The sequence below is a fragment of the Podarcis tiliguerta genome (assembly GCF_965153285.1).
Source record: "Podarcis tiliguerta genome assembly, chromosome: 14".
Taxonomy (NCBI): Eukaryota; Metazoa; Chordata; class Lepidosauria; order Squamata; family Lacertidae; genus Podarcis; species Podarcis tiliguerta.
The window spans coordinates 53,818,126-53,842,691 of NC_139547.1; the positions used below are offsets into that span (position 1 = coordinate 53,818,126).

The 24,566-nt window shown below is 45.6% G+C and overlaps 1 protein-coding gene across 1 annotated transcript; it reads right to left on the bottom strand.

Annotated features, from left to right (window-relative positions):
• Positions 1-957: 957 nt before the first annotated feature.
• Positions 958-22,889, bottom strand: LOC310664781 (vomeronasal type-2 receptor 26-like). Its single transcript, XM_083414329.1, has 7 exons — positions 22,636-22,889; positions 21,008-21,065; positions 10,119-10,410; positions 7,491-8,351; positions 4,454-4,681; positions 3,597-3,723; positions 958-1,973 (listed from the first exon to the last, which is right to left on the bottom strand). Exons 1-7 carry the CDS (start codon positions 22,760-22,762, stop codon positions 1,072-1,074), a joined length of 2,595 nt encoding a protein of 864 aa, XP_083270455.1. The 5' UTR covers positions 22,763-22,889; the 3' UTR covers positions 958-1,071.
• Between the last annotated feature and the right edge of the window lie 1,677 nt (positions 22,890-24,566).

The following is a 24,566-nucleotide window of genomic DNA, read 5'->3' on the forward strand; positions in this document are numbered from 1 at the left end:
GGACTATTGCTTCCCTTGAATGGGACACTAGACTTCTCTTGATGCAGCCTTGAATTGCATTAGGTGGTGGTGTTGCTGTTATTTTTGCTGCTGCATCACACTGTTGACTCATGCTAAGCTTATGGTCTACTAAGAAACTGTATGTAACCATATGGGGCAAATGTGCTGGACAATTGCATTTCTTCATAAAGTTCCCAGGTGAGTTGTACACATACACGGTCAAAAGTCTGGGCTTAAAGCAATGGGCACCCAAGTGGTGGCTGCTGACACCCATGGTGTCACCAGTGTCTCCCATGGAGCCCATAAGGGATATTGTTTTACCAATTCTGATGGTTTATATTGCTATGACATTTGTTTGCATAATGCACAAGAATATCTAAACTAGTAATTTTGGCAATGATTGGTGTTATTATAATTTTCATTGTGTACTGATGTCATTTCAAGTTGCATAATGAATGGCTAGAGTTTTCCTTTCCTTTTCTTTTTTGAGCTCTACAACAATTATTTTTTTCTTTGAGATATATGTAGTCAGTGGCACTTGATAAGGAAGCTGAAGGCCACTTTTGTCCAAGAGAGAGATTGTTGTTATTACTAAATTTGTTCCATGCATCACACCCTAAATTCCAGCTGTGCCAACTTGAATAAAATATGGGGGGGCAGGTAAGCCCCACCCCACATACTTGATCACAAGAAGTGGCACACTCACAGCATTTGAATGGCAGTGCCCATTGTCCTGAGGGGTCCTGGACCCCTCAAATATTTTTTGATCAATCTATGTTTTTGGCAGTTATGCACAGTTTCTGGCCCGGATTTATAAATCTGGATCAGACTCTATAGGGTCCAAACTAACCCAAACCTGATTTCCCTGCTCTGCATCCACATCCAGATCATGATCATGATCCAGAAAATATAGTTCCCCAGTCTGGAGGTGGTCAAGAATAAGAAACCAACACAGAGGAAACTAATGAGACACAAATTTATTCAAAGATCAAGATCAGAGGTCAGAGTGAATGATATCCCAGGACTCCTCAAGCTCTAAGATATGGACACACACACACACACACACACACACTATTTTCTTCCCCTTATTAGGCTTTCCTTGTTGTTCAGGTCAGACCTCAGCACAATGATGTAGCATTTAGGGAAAAAGATGCAACCCAGTAACCCAGCACTGGAGGACAAGATGGAGAAGACCTCCACGGCTACCATGTATTTCCCTTTGGTGCTCAGGTAGGTTGGAACAAAGGTCAGCCAAACACTGCAGAAAACCAACATGCTAAATGTGATAAATTTGGCCTCGTTAAAACTGTCAGGTAACTTTCTGGCCAGGAAAGCAACAAGGAGACTCACAACGGCCAGAAAACCCATATAGCCCAAAGCACAATAAAACATGGCAGCTGAACCCTCATTGCATTCCAGGATGATCTCACTCTTCAGTGACTGCATGTCTGTATCTGGGAATGGAGGGGAAGCACTTAGCCAAAGGGTGCAAATGCCAGCTTGAAGGAAAGAGCAGGAGAAGACCACGCAATTGGCCAGCCCCTTCCCCACCCATCTCCTCATTCTGGATCCTGGCTTGGTTGCCATGAATGCTAGAACCACGGTGATGGTTTTGGCCAGAATACTGGAAAGGGCCACCGAGAAGACGATGCTGAAAGTCATTTGTCGGAAGAGGCAGGTCCCTTTTCCAGGCTGACCAATGAAGAGCAAGGAGCAGAGGAAGCAGAGGAGGAGGGAGATGAGGAGGAGGTAGGTGAGGCTGCGGTTGTTGGCTTTGACGATGGGAGTGTCCTTGTGCTTCACAAAAGTCGCCAGCACGTAGGTGGTGATCAGGGAGAAAGCCAGAGCAGAGACAGCTAAGCTGAGCCCGAACTTGTCTTGGTAGGAGAGGTAGCTCAGCCCCCTTGGAATACACCCTGTTTGGTCCTGGTTTGGGTAGTTTTCTTCTGCGCACTTGACACAGGCATCCATATCTGGAGGGTGGAGGAACAATTAAAAATGTCAAGATGATGACCTACATCTACCTGAAAGAGTCAGTTACGGCAGGCAGTGAAAGTGTTCTTGAAATTGTTTGACAAACTGCAAGAGATTGGACAACCATCATTTCAGGGAGAGGGTTTGAATGTTGCTGAGCTTGGTCTAGTACATGCATATCCTCTAACATTTCTCCAATGAAAATAGGGATGTCCAGTTACATAAAAATATTTTTATTATTTATACTTTGCCCTGCTGCTCTGGGTAGCTTCCAACATATATAAAAACAATAAAACATTAAGCATTCAGAAAACATTAAATATACAGGGTTGCCTTCAGATGGCTCAGGGGTCAGATTATTTTATAGCCGCTAACATTTCCCCAATCAAACTAGGGAATTCCTAAGGAAAAGCAAGGCATTCTGGGATCAAATCAGAAACCAGGATGGCTTCTGTAAAACCAGGACTGTCCCTGGAAAATAAGGACACTTGGAGGGTCTAGTAGATGCAGATCTCATCTAAAACCAAGAATGCACCAGGAAGTTCCCTTATTACCATAGTATATTCGTATCTGCTTGTTGTTATTGAAAATCTCCATAAATTAATTACAAAACAATTAATTAATGAGCCCCTGTGTTCTGATTCGATACATGATGTCCAATCACAGAACGTTTCAGGATTTGGGCTACTGCCATTGGCCCTTAAACTCTAAGTTATGATGCACAGCTTGGGAGTTTAGACAGCCAATTACATTGAGAGTGGGAGTGGCCTAGCCCTTCAGGAATGTATATAAGCAGTTGCTTTGCCCCTGTGGTCCAGTTCTGTTAGTTCAATAAAGGTTCTTGCTGTTACCATTGTGTCTCACTTTGGGGGAACCCAGCTACACTTCAAAGGCCTTCTAGCCACCTGAATCTATTTGTGACCTGAGGTCTCTGAATACACAGACTGACAAAGTTTCAGTAAAAGGCTTTTCTTTAGGTGTGGAACTCCCAGAGAATGGATCCCGCTTTTCTATTTTTAAAATATCCATCTGATTGATCACATTGCTGATGTGTGTGATTTAAATACCCCTTAATAGTCTGTTTTAAATGAAAAATATATTGTTATTTAATCCTGCCTTTCTTCCAATTATCTGAATGCAGCTTATATTGTTCCCCTCATTAGATCTTCACAATAATCCTGTTTGGTAAAATAGTGACTGGCATAAGGTCAAAATGTCCTTGTTTGTTTAAAACATAATTATAATAATAATAATTTATTATTTGTACCCCACCCATCTGGATGGGTTTCCCCAGCCACTCTGGGCGGCTTCCATAGAAACCAAAAATACATTAAAATATCACACACTAAAAACTTCCCTGAACAGGGCTGCCTTAAGATGTCTTCTGAATGTCAGGTAGTTGTTTATCGCTTTGACATCTGATGGGAGGGCGTTCCACAGGGCGGGCGCCACTAGCGAGATTTTAAAAATAAAGTTGCTTATTTAGTTTTCTTTAACGTATGTTCTATGATTCTATGTATTGCAGAATGCATTCAGGGGGACATACATTTTATAAAGAAAGGAGGAGCGAGCATATTATGCTAAGTGAGTGTCTCGATATCTCTGTCCATGTTGCCTCTTACCCTTCTGATTAGAGATCGTCCCTTCTGGACATGGAAAACAATCATAGCAGCAGAATTTCTCTCCCTCCTTCTTTTTCCTGCTGGAGCCAGGATAGCAGTTGTCGTTGCACACAGAAACTGGCAGCCCCTGCACAGAAACACGCACAGGAGATTAGTAGGAATATATGAACCCTCATGATGAGGAGCGTGTGCATGTGCCAGCTGGGTCTGTGGACCCTACATCAACCAGGGGTCATATAGCCCCCTGGAGGCCCCCAGGATATTCCAAAGGAGCCACAGGTGAAAACCACATAAATAGGGGGCCATGACAAGAGACTAGGGGGGCAGGTTTCAGTCGTGTGAATTATTTGCTCTGCCTAACGTGGAGTGGATTACTGTCATCATGCCCAGAATATGGAAATATAAAGCAGAGATAAAGTAATTAAACAAGAAAAGCGATAATGCAGGATTTGACCAAAACAAATTCTGGAAAAAGGAAGAAACTTTCAAAAGCGTTGAAACTTGTTTGCCTCTCTGTCATTCAGTCTCCATTCTCCAGATGTTGGCAGATTATACTACACCTCCCATCATCCTTGATCATTGGCTATCCTGCCTGATGGTGATGGGAGTCATAGTCCAACAACATTAGGGGACCCAGCGTTGATTATTATTAAATTTTTTTACAATATCAGGGATGGATCTAGGAAAGATTTTCAAAACCACATTATGTTTAGCTTAGAACGTTAATAATGCATTATTAAAATGGGACACCGGAGGGTGCTGCAGAGCAACCAGTAACCAGACAGTGAGGGGAACAGCTGTTTTGTAAGTAATGAACGCTTTTTTAAAGCAATTATGTTTTAGGTGCTACATCTCACCTGATTAAAGCTTTTATGCCACACAATCTGATCATCATGAATGGTTAACTCCTTGCCGAAAGGAGCCTGAGGGTTCAGTTTTCCAACTTTGGCTCTAATCACTGAACCATTGGGGTAAATTCTCCAGTTTGTAACATCGAAACCTACAACTAATTCTGCATTTTCATTAAAGTGTACAATATCTCCAGCACTGTTGTTGAATACAATGCTCCGTAGAAATTGATGGACCTGGATTGAAGAAAAAACAGTCTATGGTAGAAAATCTTAAATTAACTGGAGATTCAAACACCCATTGGACAGAGAATTTACTTTTTTCTCGGAGCCAAATTGATCTGTGGGAAGAATCAACTCGGTATGGATATCTAATGAACTAACATTAAGAACTAAAAAAGTGGAAACACAACCTAGGACACTCTTGGAGCATAATTCATTACTGTTGGAATTAAGAAGAGTAGAAAACTCACCTTACAGATGGAGACTAAATGAAGGCATATTAGACAATAAAAATTACAGGGAAAAAAACCCTGGGAGATTAATTTGAACTAAATTTGAAGCAAGTTATGGATATAAATGTGGTTTGGGGCACAAGTAAAGCAGTAATGAGAGTTTTTTTAGACAACAAAATACTCTGCAAAAAAAAGAGAGAGAGAGAAGAGAGAAGAAAGAGTTACTAGATGAACTGATTAAACATGAAAAACTAAAAATCTAAAAAACCAGGAAATAAATCAACAAAACTAAATATAAAGATGTTACAAACCTAATTTTCAATGTTGATAAATCAAGAAATTGAATTGAAAATAAAATTGATAAAACACAAATTTTGAGTTTGCAAACAAATGAGGAAACTTGCTAGCATGGCAGTTTTAAAAAAAAGCAAGGAAGTTGGATGGAAAATGAAGATAAAATTGATCCATATTTAAAGCAGAATGACCTACAAAAGATTCCAAAAGAAAAGATAAATCTTTTAAATGCACCAATAATGATGATGGAACTGCAACAAGCAACAGGACAAGCTAAAACAGAGAAATTGCCACAACCAGATGGACTTTCAGCTAAATATTACACAAAACTGCAAAATCAGTTGGCACAACCATTGAAAGATGTAATGAATAAGATAATGAGTTTGAGTAAATTGTCAGATTCCTGCTTATATTACATTAATTCCAAAACAGGTTTCAGATTTATTTTTAGTTAAAAATTACAGGCCGATCTCACTATTGAATAATGACTCCAAATTATTTGCCAATATTTTGGCAAACTGTTTGAAAACAGCGTTAAAAGAAACAATCCACCAAGATCAAGCTGGCTTTCTACCTGGCTGCCAGATGAAAGATAATATAAGGAATATAATAGACATAAAAGAGTATCTGGAAGCCAGGAATGAAAAGCAAGCGGATTTGATGTTTATTGATGCAGAGAAGGCCTTTGATAACATTTCTTGGACTTTTATGAAAAAGATAATAGAAATGATGGAATTTGGAGAGCCATTCCTTAGAAGAATTGACACTATATATTCTGAGCAGAAAGCCATGCTGATTGTGAATAATGTAGTAACTGAAAAATGTGGAATTACAAAGGAAACAAGACAGATTTGTCCCATGTCACCATTACTGCTTATACTAGTCTAAGAGATCCTAGCAAGAAATGTAAGAGCAGATGAAGGAATAAAAGGATTTACAGTGGGGAGTAAAGCATAAAAACTGAAAGCTTTTGCAGACAACCTTGTGATAACAGTTGAAGAACCCCTGGTCAACATACCAAGGCTGTTAGATAAGATTCAGGAATTTGGGCAAGTAGCCGGTATTAAGCTAAATAAAGCAAAAACTAAAATGTTGGTGAAAAATATGACAGAACAATCTAAAGAATCATTCCAACAGATCACAGAATGATTGATAGAAAAGAAGGTTAAATATTTAGGGGTATGGTTAACAGCAAAAAACTTAAACATATTCAAAGATAATTATGAATTCAATTTGTCTGTCTGTCTGTCTGTCTGTCTGTCTTTCCTCTATCAATGTATCTATCGCTCTATCATATCTATATCTATCTATCATCTATCATCTATCATCTATCTATCTATCTATCTATCTATCTATCTATCTATCTATCATCTATCATCTATCTATATCTATCATCTATCTATCATCTATCATCTATCATCTATCATCTATCTATATCTATCTATCATCTATCTATATCTATCTATCTATCTATCTATCATCTATCTATCTATCGTCTATCTTGTACAAAAAAGGCAAAGGAAATAGAAAAACTGCAACGGTTGGTAATGATAAGCAGCCTAGCTGACCCCAAAGCCCACATCATTATTCCTTAAAATCTTATTCCCTTTGTTTCTGTTTTGTCCTCTAGATAAATGGCAAGAGAGTTCCCCCTGCAATGCAAGAATCTCAGCTAAAGCATCCATGACAGCTCTTCATGTCGGAAAGTTCTTCCTGACAAGTATAATATAGCAATTAAGGATAAGAATAAAAACAACAACATGGAAGGGTTGGGAAGTAAATATATATATATAAGAGTATGTGAAGTAAATTGATTTAATGTTTTTGAAAAACCTAATAAATACTACTACTACTACTACTACTAATGAAAGTTCTTCCTGATGTTCATTCAGAATCTCCTTTCTTGTAACTTGACACTTTTGGTTTCGGTCCTACCCTCCAGAGCAGGAGAACACAAATCTGCTCCATCTTCCATGGGACAGCCCTCGAGATACCTGAAGATGGCTATCACATCTCCTCTCACTCTTCTCTTATGCAGGCTAAACATAGGCAACTCCCTCAACTGTTCCTTGTCAGGCTTTGTTTCCAGAGCCTTGATCATCTTGGGCTCCCTCCTCTGCAGGCAACCCACTATCTGCTGACAGGAATGGCAAAGAGCCAAATCTGAAAACCAGCCCTCTTTACTCCACTTCTTCTCTCCACCGCAGCACCTCTCCTCTCCTCCTTCCACCCAATACACAGCTCTGGACTGCAGGGGTGGGAATTTAGTTACCTAAAAAATTATCTGATTTAATTACCTGCCATGGTTCCACATTCTGAAATGCCATTTTTCGTCCTTCTTCCAATCTTCTATTCATGGATTTGGATTTGAATATAGCATTCAGAGCATGCGCCACAGCATAGATAGCATTGTAGACATTGTAGCTGTGGCCAGTCATTTTCATTTCAAACAAACCTCCAGGAAGACTCTCCAGATTCTCTTCCCCAGTGCAGGTTTTATTCTCCTCTCCTTCCCACTCCTTGGACGTTGTTAGCAAACAGTCAAAAGCCTGTTCCCAGAAGTCTTGAATAAAGCCATCTCTTTTGAACCACGAAGGTCTCACCATCCGAAGGAACTTCTGGAAACCCTCAGGCTGATTTGAGTGAACTGTGAAAGATATGGACCCATGGAAGGTTTGTAAATCCCAATTCTTTTGAATAGAGTGTGATGCAAAATCCCAGTGAGAGGTAACGATCCAGACTTTGCCCCGAAATGGCAATTCCAAGAATGGTGCTACAAAAATGAGCATTCTCAAAGCCTGAAAGGATGGAGGTTCTCCATACACAAAAAACACACTGGCTTTTTCCCTGAAGACAGTTGAATAGTATTCTACACGTTGTAAAACATATTTTATTATCTCATCCACATAATTCCATTTTGGTATTCTCATGATGAAGGCATAACAGATGCCATTTTCATCAAGCATTGGGGCCATTGTCTGCAAAAACCGGTCCCCTTTGTCATCATCCACAGCCCAAAGCCCAATCCATGTCCATCCAAAATGTTTGAGTAACTGCACAGCCCCGATGTGCTGTTGGGCTTCATTTGGGACCATCTGGTACAAAAAGGGGAATAAAGTGTTGGCATGTTGTATTGGCAAAAACGATCCATAAGTGAGCTGAAATAAAATGCACAAGTATTCTTCACGTGGTCTTCTCTGTTTTGCCACCAAGCCATTTAGCCACTATCACGTCACCCCCAGAAGTTTATATGCAATAGAACAAATGTTCCAGAGCATGACCAGACCCATCTCTGGCTGTCAGAGCTGAAACAGGGAATTGGTGAGCTGAGCCAGAGGGTTGGAAATGAAAGATCTCAGTACAGAGCTGTTAACTTAGGTAGTGTCCAGAGCAGACAGAGGAGTTTACATCTACAATAAGAGCAAAGTCCCCATCCACCATCTCCTGAAACCCTTTTTTTGCATCTGGATGTTTGTCAGGCTCTGGGGTAGACACTTCCCTGCCTTCCTCGCTTGATACTGCCTTCTGGTAGCAAGGAGATTCGGTTTCCCACAGATTTGGCTACAGTAGGAATAGGGCTCCCTGCTATGTCTCTGCTCATTTAGTGCCCACGGTTTTCATTATGCTGGTTTGGTTCATGTACCTACTTCAGTTTGGCCCTTAGTGGGTACAATGGCCATGGATGTTGTTGAGCTATATGTCACCTATCATAGCTGCAAGTATGGTATAGGCTTTAAAATGGAAAGTTACTTTTCTCATTTCCTGGAAAGAATGGTTTGATGAAATTTTGGGATTTGATAAGAATGGTTAAAAAAATAAATTATTTTATCTCAAAAGTGGCAATTAATATAGAAATAGATGCTGGGAAAACTGGAGGTCCTTTATACAATATTGCCATGGAAATAATTATCTCCTGAAAGAGTACATTTTTAATTTTTTTCTGAATAAATATTATACTTACATTTACTTATGTAGCATTGTGATACAAAGTTATTTTGGGGGTAGTTTTGTTGATTATTGATAATAATTCTTAAATAAATAAGCTTTTTTTTTTTTTAAAAAAAATGTTTTAAAAGTTCTTCTCTCTTTTAATGCCAGTGCAGGGCACAGAATAATAATAATAAAAAACACTTAAATATGCTAGAAAGGGCACAGATAGTTCCAATATACAACAATCATCTTGGATAGGATGGGAACTGCAAACACGGAGAGAGTTAGCTGAGCAGAGCTATGAGGTTCACGTCAAAGATTGAAAAACCTGAAGAGAACTCTGGAGTGAGAAGTTTATTGAAAGATCAGTATTGAAGACTGTTCACAAGCTCTTGCCTGTGAGGCATGAGATCGGCTTCTGCAAAAAAAAGTGTTCAACTTCCTCAAACCTCCCTCTTCTGGTTGATTTTAAGAAATTTTCCATCTCTAGCTGCCACTATCCAACTTTAGGTCCATGAGACAAAGGGGGAAATTGGGGAATAAGATAAGGCTTTAATATTGGAAGGAGGTGATTAGTGGGCCAAGTGAGTCATTGATGTGAAGAGGGACTTGAGGTGGCCTTAGGACCATTGCTGATTCCTCCAGATATTTGGTTGTCCTGGGTTTCTCTACAGGGCCCCACATCTTTCCCTCAGAAGACATCTCCCCAGCCTCTGTGTCCCACAGCATCCTGAGAGTTCCCAGCTCTGGAGTAAATCATGGATAAAAATCTTGAACCATATCTAGAGAGTGACAAAGCCCTGAGCCACTTCACTGCAAATTTATCTCAAGTCTGATCAGCCCTGTTTTCAAAGAGCTGTGAATAAACTTGATAGTATTATCACTTGGACTGCATTTAACCAGTTGGCTATCCAAAATATTGCAGGCCATGTTTTTGAAATCATGATATTGTGCCACAACTCTGAACTATCTGTACTTGCTTGCACACAGCTTACCTGTGGAGTCTTGTAGATGGCTGAAATGACGCCCACGTTGGCAGAGATTTCAGAGATGCATCCTCCAATGAGAGCTATCAGGTTGTTGTGGTTGTGACACTTGAAGTTGGGGACAAAGCGACGCTGTGCAGAAAAGAGGCTGAGGGTGGCCTTATAGGTCGTCTTTGCAGTGTAGTAGCTATTGAGGGTGTGAAATCCCAGAGAGAGATTTGATAAAATGTTGGGATTTTCATTGATCTCTTTGACAGCAAATGCTAAGGCCAGGATGTGCTGGTAGTTCTTTGGCACTGAACTGTAATAAAAGTAGTAGATGACACAAATACTGAGAGAAGCAAGAAAAAAATGTGTGTCCTCTTCATCTCTCAGCTCAACTTTCAGTTATTACAATCAAACAATAAATAAGAAGAAATTGCATCAAGTAAGTAAGAAGGGGTTATTTATTATCTGGAAATAGCAAGGTAACTGAAGAGCGTCTCCCACTTAGTGCTGAAATCAGAGAAGACAGCAAGTGAGAGGTACAACTGGAAGCCTCTTCTTAGTCTATATATTTGCAAACAGTGCAATACAATATGTCTTATGACCAATTTAAACATTACATGCACCCCCCCTATAATATATTACCTCTACCTATTTAAATGCACCAGAAGAGGCATCCAGAGAATATTTCCAAATTCTCCTCTCATACACATACTCTCATCAGATTTGATTGTGCTTCCAATGTATTTGCAGTTGCAGCAATCGAGTGGAACTGGTGGAACTAGTCATATGTAATCTGGAGTAGGCTGAAGGAAGGGCAGGATGAAATCAAGAGGAAGGATGGAATAGGGTGGCATGCCTGGACCAAAATAGTATGAAATGAAAGTTTAAAAGACCAGGTGACTGAGAGACAATGGGATGGGATACAGATGAAGGCCAAGGATGGTAGGGAACAAAGAGTAAGAAGACATAGTGTGGAGAAAAACAAATACATGCAAATTCCTCCACCTAGAGTCAGAAAAAGCCCAGTGGAAGTACTGAAGATCCTTACACTTCAATGACACTTGTGTGAGAAAACTTACTAATGCTTTATGCTAACAGTATAATGCGGAAGGCTAAATAGTCATGACACTTTTCTCACTCCAAAAATGAACCCTTTTCCTTAAAGACATATTCCCAGTAATTATATTCTGAACATACGTTGCAACAAGTGTGTGTGTGTGTGTGTGTTTATGAGAGAGAGAGAGAGAGAGAGAGAGAGAGAGAGAGAGAGAGAGAGAGAGAGAGACTTACATTGGCTCATCTATCACAATCTGTGTCGGCTGTTCCATGAAAGAGAGGAGATTGTAGAGCAAGAAGACCTGAGAAACAATTTCACTGATGACCAGGTCTCCCGGCAGGTAAAACTCATGAGGAATAGGGAGAGGATCGTCACGTATGCTGCAATTCATGGAATATGCCTGGCAAACACTATGACACAGCAGCACAAGCAGCAACATCACAACCAGCAGGATCCTTCTGTGGAAAGGATCTCCCCACGAAAAGCAGCTTCCCATGTTTCCCTCTGCAGAATTGCATGTGGCTTTGATCAGGACTGATTTCAGCAGGAGCTAGCTTTCATGAAAATAATCTGGATCAATTATTTTTCTGTTGACTTTATTCTTTAGGGATGAGTGTTAATTACTTAAAAAAGGGAAAATACCTCATACCCAGCTAAAGTTATCAATGCCCTGATGTAAAAGCAGGCAGAAAGGGTGAAACTTTGCAAATCAGTTTGTGCAAAGGAACAGAAATAATGCCAAAACAGGATTTCAAATAAAATCTGGGAAGTGGAAGATACAGCAGCCAAAGAGAAATACATCAAGATATGAAGCGGGAATGATGATTAATGTATGATACAGAATCTCGCCTATCTCTTGTTCTAAAAAATATGAGACTTTTGTAACTTCTTTCAGAAACTGATGGTTGATGTGCTAAAGATCCCTGGAAGCACTTTTTGTTGTCAGTCGGATGGAAACCAGCAATTCTGGTAATGATAGGGGCGACTATCTATTCCCCAGGGAGCCCCTTGTTTTTGAAGTTGCATTTTTATTGAACCTGTGAGGAGTCCACCCACTTCGCCTCCCTGGAGTCCTACAACTCATATTCCCTCTTTTGAAGGGTAGTTGGGAATATGTGACACGTAGCTCAGAAGGTCCAAGCTGCCTCTGCTCAAGTTAGAGTAAATTTAGCTACACATCCCTGATATTAGGCATTGCCCAACAATTCTTCATTTTTGCTATAATGTGAAAGCCCAGATTTTAAGGTAGAATTACAGTCTGGGGAAATTTGAGGTTCAATTCAATGGGGAAATTTGAGGCCCAGTTTCATCATGATGATGGGAACATCTGCTTTAACAAATCTGTTCTAATATTGTTTGCCTATAATATCTTATGGTCAAAAGAATCCATTTATGCAGTATTAGTAATATTAATGATGTAATAAAAATGGGGGTCAAAAAGTCTGGGGCCCAAGACTCTTCGAATCTATATTTTGACCATATGCAGGGGTCTGGAAAGAGGTTTATCAGCTGGATTTTCAAATCCCATTAAAAAAATATCTTCAGGACCTACAAAACTCAATATAGTGACAAGTGATGGCTCTATTAGTTTTTCAGTCTAGATTCTTTCTCAACTTTGCTGCTCCAAATCCCCTGGGAGGTCATAGAGAGCCTGCATATGCTGAGGGAACAAGAAAACTCTTTCTCTGCAGTCATCTGTGGAGACACCATCATCCAGCCTGGACACCGAGGTCCACCTCCAAAGGCCTTCTGATGGGTCCCTGACTGCAAGAAGTGAGGTTACAGGGAACCAGGCCTTCCTGGCAGTGGTGCCCTCTCTGTGGAACACCCTCCCACCGGATGTCAACGAGATGAACAACTATTTGACATTTGAAGGCTGCCATGTTCAGCGAAGTTTTTTTATGGTTGATGTTTCATTGTTGTCAGAGCTGGCTCCGGGTCCCAGCTCACCAAGGACCAACGCTAGCCGGTAGTAACGTATCAAAGTCTTTATTGAAGAATAGTTTCCATTTCAAAGCCTCAGCGTCCCAGCTCTACATCTGGACTCTAGACCGGCGAAGCTCCGTCTGAGTCTCCGCCCCCTGCGCACCAGTTTAAGACTCTAATCTTACTCCACCTCTTCCTTCTCTCTCTCTTCCTCTGGGTCCTACTACCCCCTGGGGTCTCCTCCCTCCTGGACTCTTCTGAGGCAGACGTTGACCCCTCTGACTCCTCCCCCTCTCTTCGGCGGGCTTTAGGACCTGGCTCCCTACCCGGGCTGCCCACCTTGCCGCCCTCCTGTACATTTGAACTTGGCGCGCGCGCGCGTTTAACTTTCCTGATGACCGTTTCCTCGCTCCCTGACGAGGGTGTGGTCCCTCCTGCCTCACGTTCTCCCGCTGCCCGCGCGCCCCCTGATCCCGATGCCTGGGACTCCTCCCCCCTACTGCGCTCTGGGGGGGATGCTGGTCCGGATTTCCAGCTGCTACTCTCTGAGTCCCCTCTGGCCCCTTCTTCCCGAGGTGTCCCCCTGGGCACTCCCCTTGCCCTGACTATGGGGGCCCCTTTCTGTGAATCTTCCGAGTCACTGGAGAGACTCAGAGACCTCGGACTGCTGTCCTCGCTGACATTTCCTTCGGACTCCTCCCCCTCGCTCTCCACTTCCTCCCTCTCCTGTGACTCTGCTCCTGAACCCCTGACATCCATCCCCCCCTCGAAGCCCCCCGTTCCCCCCTCCCCCTCCTCCGGCGGGGGTGCTGGGTGCTCCGTCATTGTGGGGGTGAATGGCGGATACAGTTCGTCCCCCGTGGCGTGCATCCATCCGGATAAGTCCGGCTCGTCCTCCTTGTCTTCGCCGATCTCGATCTCCTCTGCTTCCATCTCCGTGCCGCCATGCTCGAACCCAACGTCCTCCCCCAGCATGTCCATGTCCATCTCACCCTCCGTCTCCTCTGGGCCCGTTGCCTGCCAAGGACCCCTCAGCCACCTCCTGCTCCACCGCTCCTCTCCTCTATCGTCCCACCAAAACGAGCGGTCTGAGGCAAACCCCGAGGGCGAGCCCTCCGGGGAACGTGTTTCCGTTGCTGGTTCCTCGTCCGAGGTGAACCCCTGGAAGGTGCTGGTTGAAAGCGTGGGTGTGAAAAGCCAGTCGTCGAAATACTCGGCTGGCATGGGCCTGTGTGGGAACAAGGCATGAAACTCCTCCTTGAGAAGAGGCTCGTTCAGGGCATAGTCCGGCACCCAACGGTTGGCGCTGGCCGGGGTACCTTCACTGGCGAGAAAGTATTCTACTCCCTCTTCCCCCCATCTCGAGTCTAAAATCTCTGTGACCTGGTTGATGGGTTCCCTTCTTGTCGACTCCCTCCTTTGGGGGGTCTCCCCATACGGGTCTGGTGCCGTGTCCTGCGCCTGAAATCGGTGAGGTGCTTTGTAGGGCGTGAGCACCGACCTATGGAATACTGGGTGCATTCTGGATCCCTCCGGAAGTGTCAACCGGAAAGCCACCGGATTAATCCGTGCTTCAACTTGGTAAGGTCCTAGCTGCTTATGTCCGAGTTTCTTCTTAGCTAGTGATCTGGTCGGCACTGCGTGGGCCGCTAACCACACCCAGTCTCCCACCTTTATGTCCTCCCCAACCCTTCTGTGCTTGTCAGCCTGCAGTTTGTATGCGTGCTTTGCTAGTTCTAACTGCCTCCTAAGCTGTTCGTGAACCTCCTGCAATTCTGCCGCCAAGACTTCCGCTGCCAGTGGCTCTCCCTCCCCCAGTCTCTCTAATCCCGGGAAGGTTCTGGGATGCCTCCCGTTGTTGGCGAAGAACGGTGTCACCCCCGTGGACACGTGCTTCGTGTTGTTGTAGGCGAACTCAGCGAGCGGCAGGTAGTCCACCCAGGTTGTCGGCTGCTGATTTGCATAGCATCTCAGGTACTGCTGCATGATGGCGTTGACGCGCTCCGCTTGGCCGTTGGTCTGCGGGTGTCTCGCCGACGCTAGGTTGATATTGACGTTCAGGAAACCCATCAGCTTCTGCCAGAAGTTCGAAATGAACTGGCGCCCCCTGTCGGACAAGATAGACCGTGGCAGACCGTGCACCCTGAAGACGTGGTCTATGAACAGCTTGGCGGTCTGTTCTGCCGTGGCCACCTTCGCGCATGGAATGAAGTGGGCCATTTTAGTGAACATGTCCACCACCACTAGCACTGCCGTTTTACCCCTTGAGCTGGGTAAATCCGTGACAAAGTCCAGTGCCACTCTCTCCCACGGTTCGCTCGGGGTCTGCAGCGGTTCGAGCAGTCCCGCCGGAGGTTTGTGCACTGACTTGGCCCTTTGGCAGGTGTCGCACCTCGAGACGTACTCCGCGACTTCCCCCCGCATCTTGGGCCACCAAAAATCTCTGGCAACTAGTTCTGCCGTCTTCTCCTTGCCAAAGTGCCCGGCGGTGGGTGCATCGTGCAACTGCTGCAGTACTTTCGCACGGAGGTCGTCTCCCGGTACGTAGAGTGCTCCTCTGCGGATGAGCAATCCGTCCCGTACTTGGAACTCGCCGTCCTTCACCGTGCCCTTGTGCACCTCCTCCATCTTGGCTTGTGCGAAGGGGTCCTCCTGCAGTGCTCGACGGACCGCCTCCAGGTCCACGGTTGCTGAAGCGCACGCCCACGCTTTCGGAGCGAAAATGTGCTTGGCCTCTGCTGGTGCCGCCTCTTCGAGGTATTGCGGCTTTCTGGACAGTGCATCCGCCATGATGTTGTTGTCGCCTGGGATGTATTCTATCCTGAAGTCGAAATCCGCAAAGAATTCCGCCCATCTGATGTGCCTCTGGTTCAGGAACCTTGCCGTGCGCCAGTACTCCAGGTTCTTATGATCCGTGCGAACCTGCACTGTGTGTTTGGCCCCGACGAGGAAGTGCCGCCACGCCTTGAATGCTGCATGAATGGCCAGCAACTCCCTGTCCCAGATGGTGTAGTTCTGCTCCGACTTGCTGAGCTTCCTAGAGTAGAAGGCACACGGTCTCCAGTCCCCATGCGGGTCCTTCTGCAACAGTACGGCGCCCACGGCTCTGTCTGAGGCGTCTGTTTCAACCCTCATTGGTTTGCTGGGATTCACATGCAGTAGCTGCTCTTCGGAGGAGAAGAGACGCTTGAGATTCTGAAAGGACTGCTCCGCTTGCTCCGTCCAGATGAATTTCTTCTTCTTGGAGCTGAGCGTGTCCGTAATGGCCGCTGTCTGCATCGCGAACCCCTTGATGAACTTGCGGTAAAAGTTGGCGAAACCCACAAACCGCTGGACCTCCTTCCGATTGCGCGGGCTCTTCCAGTCCAACACTGCGCGAACCTTGGCGCTGTCCATGGCGAGCCCCTTGTCCGACAGCTTGTAGCCCAGGAAATCCACCTCCTTCCTGTCGAACTGGCACTTCTCCAGCTTGGCGTACAGCCGATGCTCCTGCAGTCTCTGCAGAACTTCCTTGATGTCTCCTTCGTGGGTCTCCTCGGATTCTGAGAATATCAGGATGTCGTCCAAGAAGCAGACGCATTTCTTGTAGAGGAGACCCGCCAGGACGTGATGCATGAAGGCTTGAAAACAGTGAGCGCCATTTTGTAAACCGAAGGGCATAACTCTGTATTCATATGTGCCCAGGGGCGTGAACATGGCAGTCTTCCACTCGTCTCCTTCCCGTATGCGAATCAGGTTGTACGCCCCTCGCAGATCCAATTTTGTAAAAACTCTTCCTTTCCTCACCGTTGCAAGCAGGTCATCTATCTTGGGCATGGGAAAGGCCGTGGGCTTGGTCTTGGCATTTAAGAGCCTGAAATCAACTACAAGCCTCTTTTGGGGCGTGTCCCTTTTCTTCACAAAGAATACAGGACTGCCCCCCGCTGCCTTCGACTCCCGGATGAAACCGCGCTTCAAGTTGAGGTCTATGAACTCCCTGAGCTCCTGCAGCTCGTCCTCAGACATGGAATACAGTTTCCCGGCTGGCAGCGTCGCTCCTGGCAGGAGGTCAATCTTGCAGTCATAGGGCCTATGGGGAGGCAGCTTGTCCGCTTCCTTCTCGCAGAAAACCTCCAAAAACGCTGCGTACTTGCGCGGCACTGCTTGCAGCGTGCCTAATTGTAGCTGCGGGTCGTCCCCTCCTTCTTCCGGGCTAGGAAGGATGCAATGTTCCGCGCAATAGGAGGAGCCGAAGGTCAGTTGGCGCTGGTACCACGCCAATGCTGGGCTGTGCCTGTGCAGCCAACTCATGCCCAAGACTACCGGCGTGTCCGACAGGTGGGTGACATTGAAGCTGATGACTTCTTGGTGATTTCCAATCCGCATCACCATTGGCTGCGTTTGTTGCACCACCTGCCCCCCTAACAAGTCTCTGCCATCCACCGTGACAACGTTCAGGGGCAGTGTGGCTGGTAGCAGTGGTATATTGTGCTGCTGAATGAATTCTAGTCCTATAAAGTCCGCGTTACTGCCGGAGTCAATGGTGATCAGCACCTCCAGAGTGCGTCCATTGGGCAGTTGGAGAGAGGCTGTAAGCTGCACCACTGGTTTGGGTGGGAGGGGGTCTGTGGGTTGCAAAAGTGCTGGGGATTGCTTCATTGACTTGTCTGGCTGGACCCCAGTGCCTCTTCCTCCAGCCAGACTCCGTCGTTTAACTGTTGCTGTGTTTTCAATTGAGTTGCTTCTGTGACTGTTGCCGAGGCTGCAGTGTGCTTGTGGAGCCTCTGGGGACACTCTTTCGCCATGTGTTGAGTACTGTCGCAGATGTAGCACTTCCTGTTCCCTCTAGGAGGCTTCGTTTTGGCTGCTCCCGGTGTTAGGGCTCTGGTAGCTGACTGAGCCCTGGCACCTCCGATCTCCATCGGTTCTTCTCCCCCTCCCTGCGAGGGTGTGGAGTGCGCACGCGCTGCTTCTCTGGGAGAGAAGGGAGGTGCTCTGGCTGGTGCCCTTCCCCAACGCCCTTCTTCCCTGTTCCAAGGACGTTCCTCCAGATGCACCCCGATTTCCAGAGCCCTCTGGACTACTTGTTGGGTGCTCCTTGGCCTCTCCCCCCTTCCAATCTCCGCTTTTACATCTGCATTCAAGCCCTCCCAAAAGAGGTCTCTCACTGGCTCAGAATCTTTTTGCCATCCCAGTGCATGAACTAGTCCGAAAAAGCGTGCATGGTACTGCCTCACGCTGGCTTTGCCCTGTTTAAGTCCATGTATGTCCCTCCGGGCAATGTCGATGTCTATTTTTGATAAAAAACACGAATCCATTGCTTTAATGAAAGCCTTCGCATCTTGGAGCGCCGGATCATTATCTCTCCATAAATTCCTCAGCCACGTTTTGGCCTCCCCATGCAAATGGGACAAGATAAACCCCACTTTCTCTCTTTCATCTCTAAAGTCTTTGTCAAGCAGATCCAGCGCAAACAGCAGGTCTGCTCTGAAGTTGGGGTACTGCTGTAGACTCCCGTCAAAATGAGATACAAGGCTGCCTCCCCTTCTCCCCAAGCCAATGCCCTCTCCTTTGGGTCCCGATTGCCCCTGTTTGGAAAGCACGTCCAACCTGACTTGGAGATCCCGGCAGGCGTTAACCATTTCCTCCTCTCTTTTCCTGGAGGCAAGTACCTCCGTGCTGAGTTGTGTCACAGCTTCTTGCAGGGCTGTTAGTTGCTCTTCCGTAGTCATCTTGCCTGAGTTTTGTGAGCTCTGGAAGCACCCCTCTTCTTCCCTCGCTGCGTCGACTCACGTGGCGAGGTTCTTGGTGCCAAAACTTTGGGGACGGAGCTTACTGTCAGAGCTGGCTCCGGGTCCCAGCTCACCAAGGACCAACGCTAGCCGGTAGTAACGTATCAAAGTCTTTATTGAAGAATAGTTTCCATTTCAAAGCCTCAGCGTCCCAGCTCTACATCTGGACTCTAGACCGGCGAAGCTCCGTCTGAGTCTCCGCCCCCTGCGCACCAGTTTAAGACTCTAATCTTACTCCACCTCTTCCTTCTCTCTCTCTTCCTCTGGGTCCTACTACCCCCCGGGGTCTCCTCCCTCCTGGACTCTTCTGAGGCAGACGTTGACCCCTCTGACTCCTCCCCCTCTCTTCGGCGGGCTTTAGGACCTGGCTCCCTACCCGGGCTGCCCACCTTGCCGCCCTCCTGTACATTTGAACTTGGCGCGCGCGCGCGTTTAACTTTCCTGATGACCGTTTCCTCGCTCCCTGACGAGGGTGTGGTCCCTCCTGCCTCACGTTCTCCCGCTGCCCGCGCGCCCCCTGATCCCGATGCCTGGGACTCCTCCCCCCTACTGCGCTCTGGGGGGGACGCTGGTCCGGATTTCCAGCTGCTACTCTCTGAGTCCCCTCTGGCCCCTTCTTCCCGAGGTGCCCCCCTGGGCACTCCCCTTGCCCTGACTATGGGGGCCCCTTTCTGTGAATCTTCCGAGTCACTGGAGAGACTCAGAGACCTCGGACTGCTGTCCTCGCTGACATTTCCTTCGGACTCCTCCCCCTCGCTCTCCACTTCCTCCCTCTCCTGTGACTCTGCTCCTGAACCCCTGACAATTGTATTTTAAAAAATTTCATGGGAGCTGCTCAGTATGGCTGAGGCAACCTAGTCAGATGGAGGGCATATATGATGATGATGATGATGATGATGATGATGATGATGATGATGAAAAAAGGAAGCCATCCAGACTGGTGTTTTATTGTAGGGGTATTTTGTAACACGTTCTGTAATAGTGCATTATTTGTATCTCTATTCTGCTTCAGTGTGTTTTGGGATACTTTTACTGTGCAACCAAATTATTGCAGTAGCGCAAGCAAAGCAGGACACAAATATACCAAAACATTTATGGAATAATAGGTTGCAGGAAATTATGTGAGATGCACTGATTGGAAGAGAAGCTATGACCACCTGAAATATTTTGTGGACATGATGAGCATAAATCATCAAGATGTCTGGGTGGGTTAAGAAATATGAATACAACAGAGAGGAAAAGAGACGAGACACAAATTTATCAAAGATCATGATATTTCTCCATTTAAGGTCAGTGAAGGATATGCCATTATTTATTTTCTTCCCCTTATTAGGCTTTCCTTGTTGTTCAGGTCAGACCTCAGCACAATGATGTAGCATTTAGGGAAAAAGATGCAACTCAGTAACCCAGCACTGGAGGACAAGATGGAGAAGACCTCCACAGCTACCATGTATTTCCCTTTGGTGCTCAGGTAGGTTGGAACAAAGGTCAGCCAAACACTGCAGAAAACCAACATGCTAAACGTGATGAATTTGGCCTCGTTAAAACTGTCAGGTAACTTTCTGGCCAGGAAAGCCACAAGGAGACTCACAACGGCCAGGAAACCCATATAGCCCAAAGCACAATAAAACATGGCAGCTGAACCCTCATTGCATTCCAGGATGATCTCACTCTTCAGTGACTGCATGTCTGTATCTGGGAATGGAGGGGAAGCACTTAGCCAAAGGGTGCAAATGCCAGCTTGAAGGAAAGAGCAGGAGAAGACCACGCAATTGGCCAGCCCCTTCCCCACCCATCTCCTCATTCTGGATCCTGGCTTGGTTGCCATGAATGCTAGAACCACGGTGATGGTTTTGGCCAGAATACTGGAAAGGGCCACCGAGAAGACGATGCTGAAAGTCATTTGTCGGAAGAGGCAGGTCCCTTTTCCAGGCTGACCAATGAAGAGCAAGGAGCAGAGGAAGCAGAGGAGGAGGGAGATGAGGAGGAGGTAGGTGAGGCTGCGGTTGTTGGCTTTGACGATGGGAGTGTCCTTGTGCTTCACAAAAGTCGCCAGCACGTAGGTGGTGATCAGGGAGAAAGCCAGAGCAGAGACAGCTAAGCTGAGCCCGAACTTGTCTTGGTAGGAGAGGTAGCTCAGCCCCCTTGGAATACACCCTGTTTGGTCCTGGTTTGAGTAGTTTTCTTCTGCGCACTTGACACAGGCATCCATATCTGGAGGGTGGAGGAACAATTAAAAATGTCAAGATGATGACCTACATCTCCTGAGGGAATCAGTTATGGCAGGCAGTGAAATTCCTCTCCTCCCCTCCTTTCCCCCTTTCTTTTGCTTTCTGTTATGTATTGGGTGTAACACATTTTACGTTAGAAGGCGTGTTCTAACCAATCGTATAAGCGTTGGTAGACGAACGGTCTAATGGCAAGTAAGCGCATGCACTTTCAACTGTCAACTGTCAACGGTCAGTTCATGCTTGGCACTATTATTATGTTGTCCAGTCAGTTCGGTTCTTGTTTTCCTATGAGTGAGCTATTGTCATTGACAAATGTGAAATAAACATATTTGAGGAACTTATACTGCCTTGGGCTTCTGACTTTTTCCAAACATTGTTTGGGTTTCCTTTGCTGTGGGCTGTTGTTGGGGGATTGTGCACACATGGGGGGGGGCAGATGGTTGGTGGGAGGACCCTGAGTGAGAGGCAGGGAAGGGAAAACCTCCCAAGGTGAGGGTCTGGGAAAACGAAAGCTCCCAGGTGAGAGCTAGAAGGGCCCCCCACTTTCTGAGTGAGACCAGAGTCAAGAGCAGCTTTGGAGGGAGGACTCGGCATTCTATCTCTAGCTCTCCGTTTTTATGTAGAGCAGCTTCTTTTGTCTTGTTGTATTGTGAAAAAGCCTTGATAAAATCTTATTTTAAAAAGAAATGAAAGTGCTTTTTGTGTTCTTGCAGTTCTTTGACCAACCAAAGGACACTCATGATTTCAGTGAGAAAGTCTGGATGATGCTGAACTGGTCTACTAGATCGTTTTCCCATGAAATAGTAAATTCTGCTCTCATTGAAAACCATGAATGCACTAGGCTGTTATCTTATTCCAATACTTTATGATTATGATTATGATTTTGTTGTGACTGTTCCTGTTGTTGTTGAAAGTTTCCATAAATTTAACTTTATTCCAAAGGGGAAAGGAAAGTTTGGTGAAATTTCTCTGAGTGTTGTGCAGGACATTGTTTCACTTATTTATTTTTCTGGTTGCTGGGGTTTTCAGATGTGCTTTCCTTTAGTCTACAACCCTTCCCACATACGCATACTTCCTGAATACCCATGATACCCTCAGCTGAGCTTTATTTGAGATACTCCATGATTCACCTGGCAGCTGTTCATTTTGATTGAAATATGTTTTCTTCCAAAGAAACCAGAGCTGAAATACATTTCTTAAGGAAAAAGGAAGAACTAGTTTTCAGCATACAGCCTGTTAACATTTTCAAGCACTTAGCATTAAAACTTCAATTAAAACCAGGAGAAGATGTCATGGCAAAAGATCTTTTCAAATAAGGAATTAAGAGCAACCAGGGAGACTGAAGGAAATGGTAGAAATATTTAATGGGCTTAAGAGAAGGCCTACACACCCCAAACCCATGGCATGGAAGATGGGAACTAGCATCATAACCTCTCTTCCAGGATTGTCCTATGATTTATTGGGGTAACCAATAATTGCCAAGTATAATTTGTTAAACGTGTTCATGTTGAGTCGCATCACCTATTTTTCTAGGAAAAAAGTATTGCTCCTACCCTTCTGGCTAGAGATGGTCCCTTCTGGACATGGAACACAATCATAGCAGCAGAATTTCACTCCCTCCCTCTTTTTCCTGCTGTAGCCAGGATAGCAATAGTCATTGCACACAGAAACTGGCAGCATCTGCACCAAAACAAGAAAGGAAGATTAGCAAGAGCATATTATCCGTCATTCGACTGTCGCATGACTAGGATTATGTGCTGAGGAAAGTGAGCATGGAGCAGTCAGATGTTCCAGCTTTCCTCCACATGTTGAGGGCTGGATATCTGTAGCAGGGAGTGTCCTCTACATTTATCCTTTTTCAGAACAGTTTTAGGACCCTGCATTCAGAGCTCAACACCTGGAGGGAGACAGGGATGGTCCTGATGGAGAGGCGACAGTCAACAGCTCCCCTTGTCAGATCACCCCACTTGTGTCAGGAGCGAACGCCTGAAGAGGGCTGGCATGCCCTAAGAATGAATCCCAAGGATGTGGAATCCTAACTGGGCTCAGAAGGAAGCCTGGGCTGATCTGAATAAAGCATTGCAGAAAGATTTGTGGAGGCTAATCATATTCTCTGCCTCTTTCCAATGTTGTAGCTCAGCTGCCACCTGTGCACTGAAAAAATGCCACCCCAGAGTGAGATGTGAAAGACTGCCATCCTCTCTCCATCACATTATTCTACAGTATTCCTGCCATTGTCTTCATAGCAGGTTAAGGAGCCAATGGCCTATAGATAGCAGATGCTCATGGTGCCTGGCAGCTGTGAGCCCAGAACCATGAGAGACAACCAGGAAGTCATGGGCCCTCACATCATCTGGGCTTTGGACAGATATAGCCTTTCTCACCACCCCTCAGCATCCCTGAACAGAATCCCGTGGTGGCTCTGCGGGGCTCAGATACTTTGGCACCCAGAGGCCTCTTGATCTGATGGAGATGGTGCAGAGGAGCAATTCTACCTGCCAAAACAGTCAGTCCATGTTTTGCATCTATACTAGGGGAAACCGAGGAAAGGGGTAGGGTTTTCTTTTTTTTACGATAATAAAAATATTTTTTGTAATAGGGAAATATTCCTCAGTTGAACCATTTTGCTTCTGTCCAGAGAGAGTTTAAATAGAACAAATTCATCTGTACTGATAAGGCCCAAAGCTTAGCAAAGTTCTTTTATTGACACCTAATGAGAATTTAAGATGGGCAGATTAAGGTGGTGCTTCCTCTGTATCTTACTCACTTTGGGTTGGGTTGGGCCAGGGGGGTATTTTTTTTGCTTGTTACTTTGGTATTACCAAGGAAGGGCAGGATAGAAATGTAACCAATAATAATCATTCCTGGGGAGAAAATGCCAGGTTGGGGGGGGGGGCATGTGGCCGTGAAGGTGCTTCTCTTCATGCCTCAGGTTTCATCCCAAGTCATGCCTTCCATGTTCCCCCCACCAGCCCTGCTCTGCGCCTCCTCAAGCTCTTCTGCTTGGCTAGAATGTGGCCCTGAGCAGTGATCATCCATCTTGCTTGCCTCTGTGGAGAACAGAGAGAAATACTGGGATGTATCCAGAAGCTTCTGTGTTTGGAATCGCTGGAATGTAGCCTATTCAACAAAGGCCAGAGTTATGCCTGCTGCTTCACCCTCTTTGGGCGCAGTCATTTCCCTCTTCCCCACCCACCACTGGTATATGATCCGTGGATGGTTTCCCCTAAGAGAATGTGGGCAAAGGACTGACAAAGATTCTGAGCTCCTGGTTTAATTGGCTTTGTTAATAAGGAGATAGACTTCAGCATGACCATGAGTGAATATGGAAAATGGATTACTCGCATCATGCCCAGAATATGGGAATATCCTGCAAATGGACATTCTCCCTGGCTACCCCACACCAGAAATCAATCAATAGGGAAGAAGAAAAAAAAGATAATGTGGGATTTTACCAAAATTAAATCTGGAACACAATAAGGAA

Coding starts and splice junctions, on each gene's coding strand:
- LOC310664781 (XM_083414329.1), bottom strand. CDS start 22,762: ATGCTGCCAGTTTCTGTGTGCAATGACTATTGCTATCCTGGCTACAGC. Junction 3,724..4,453: donor GGCATAAAAGCTTTAATCAG/GTGAGATGTAGC, acceptor GTTTCTGTGCAG/GGGCTGCCAGTTTCTGTGTG. Junction 1,974..3,596: donor GACGATCTCTAATCAGAAGG/GTAAGAGGCAAC, acceptor TCCACCCTCCAG/ATATGGATGCCTGTGTCAAG.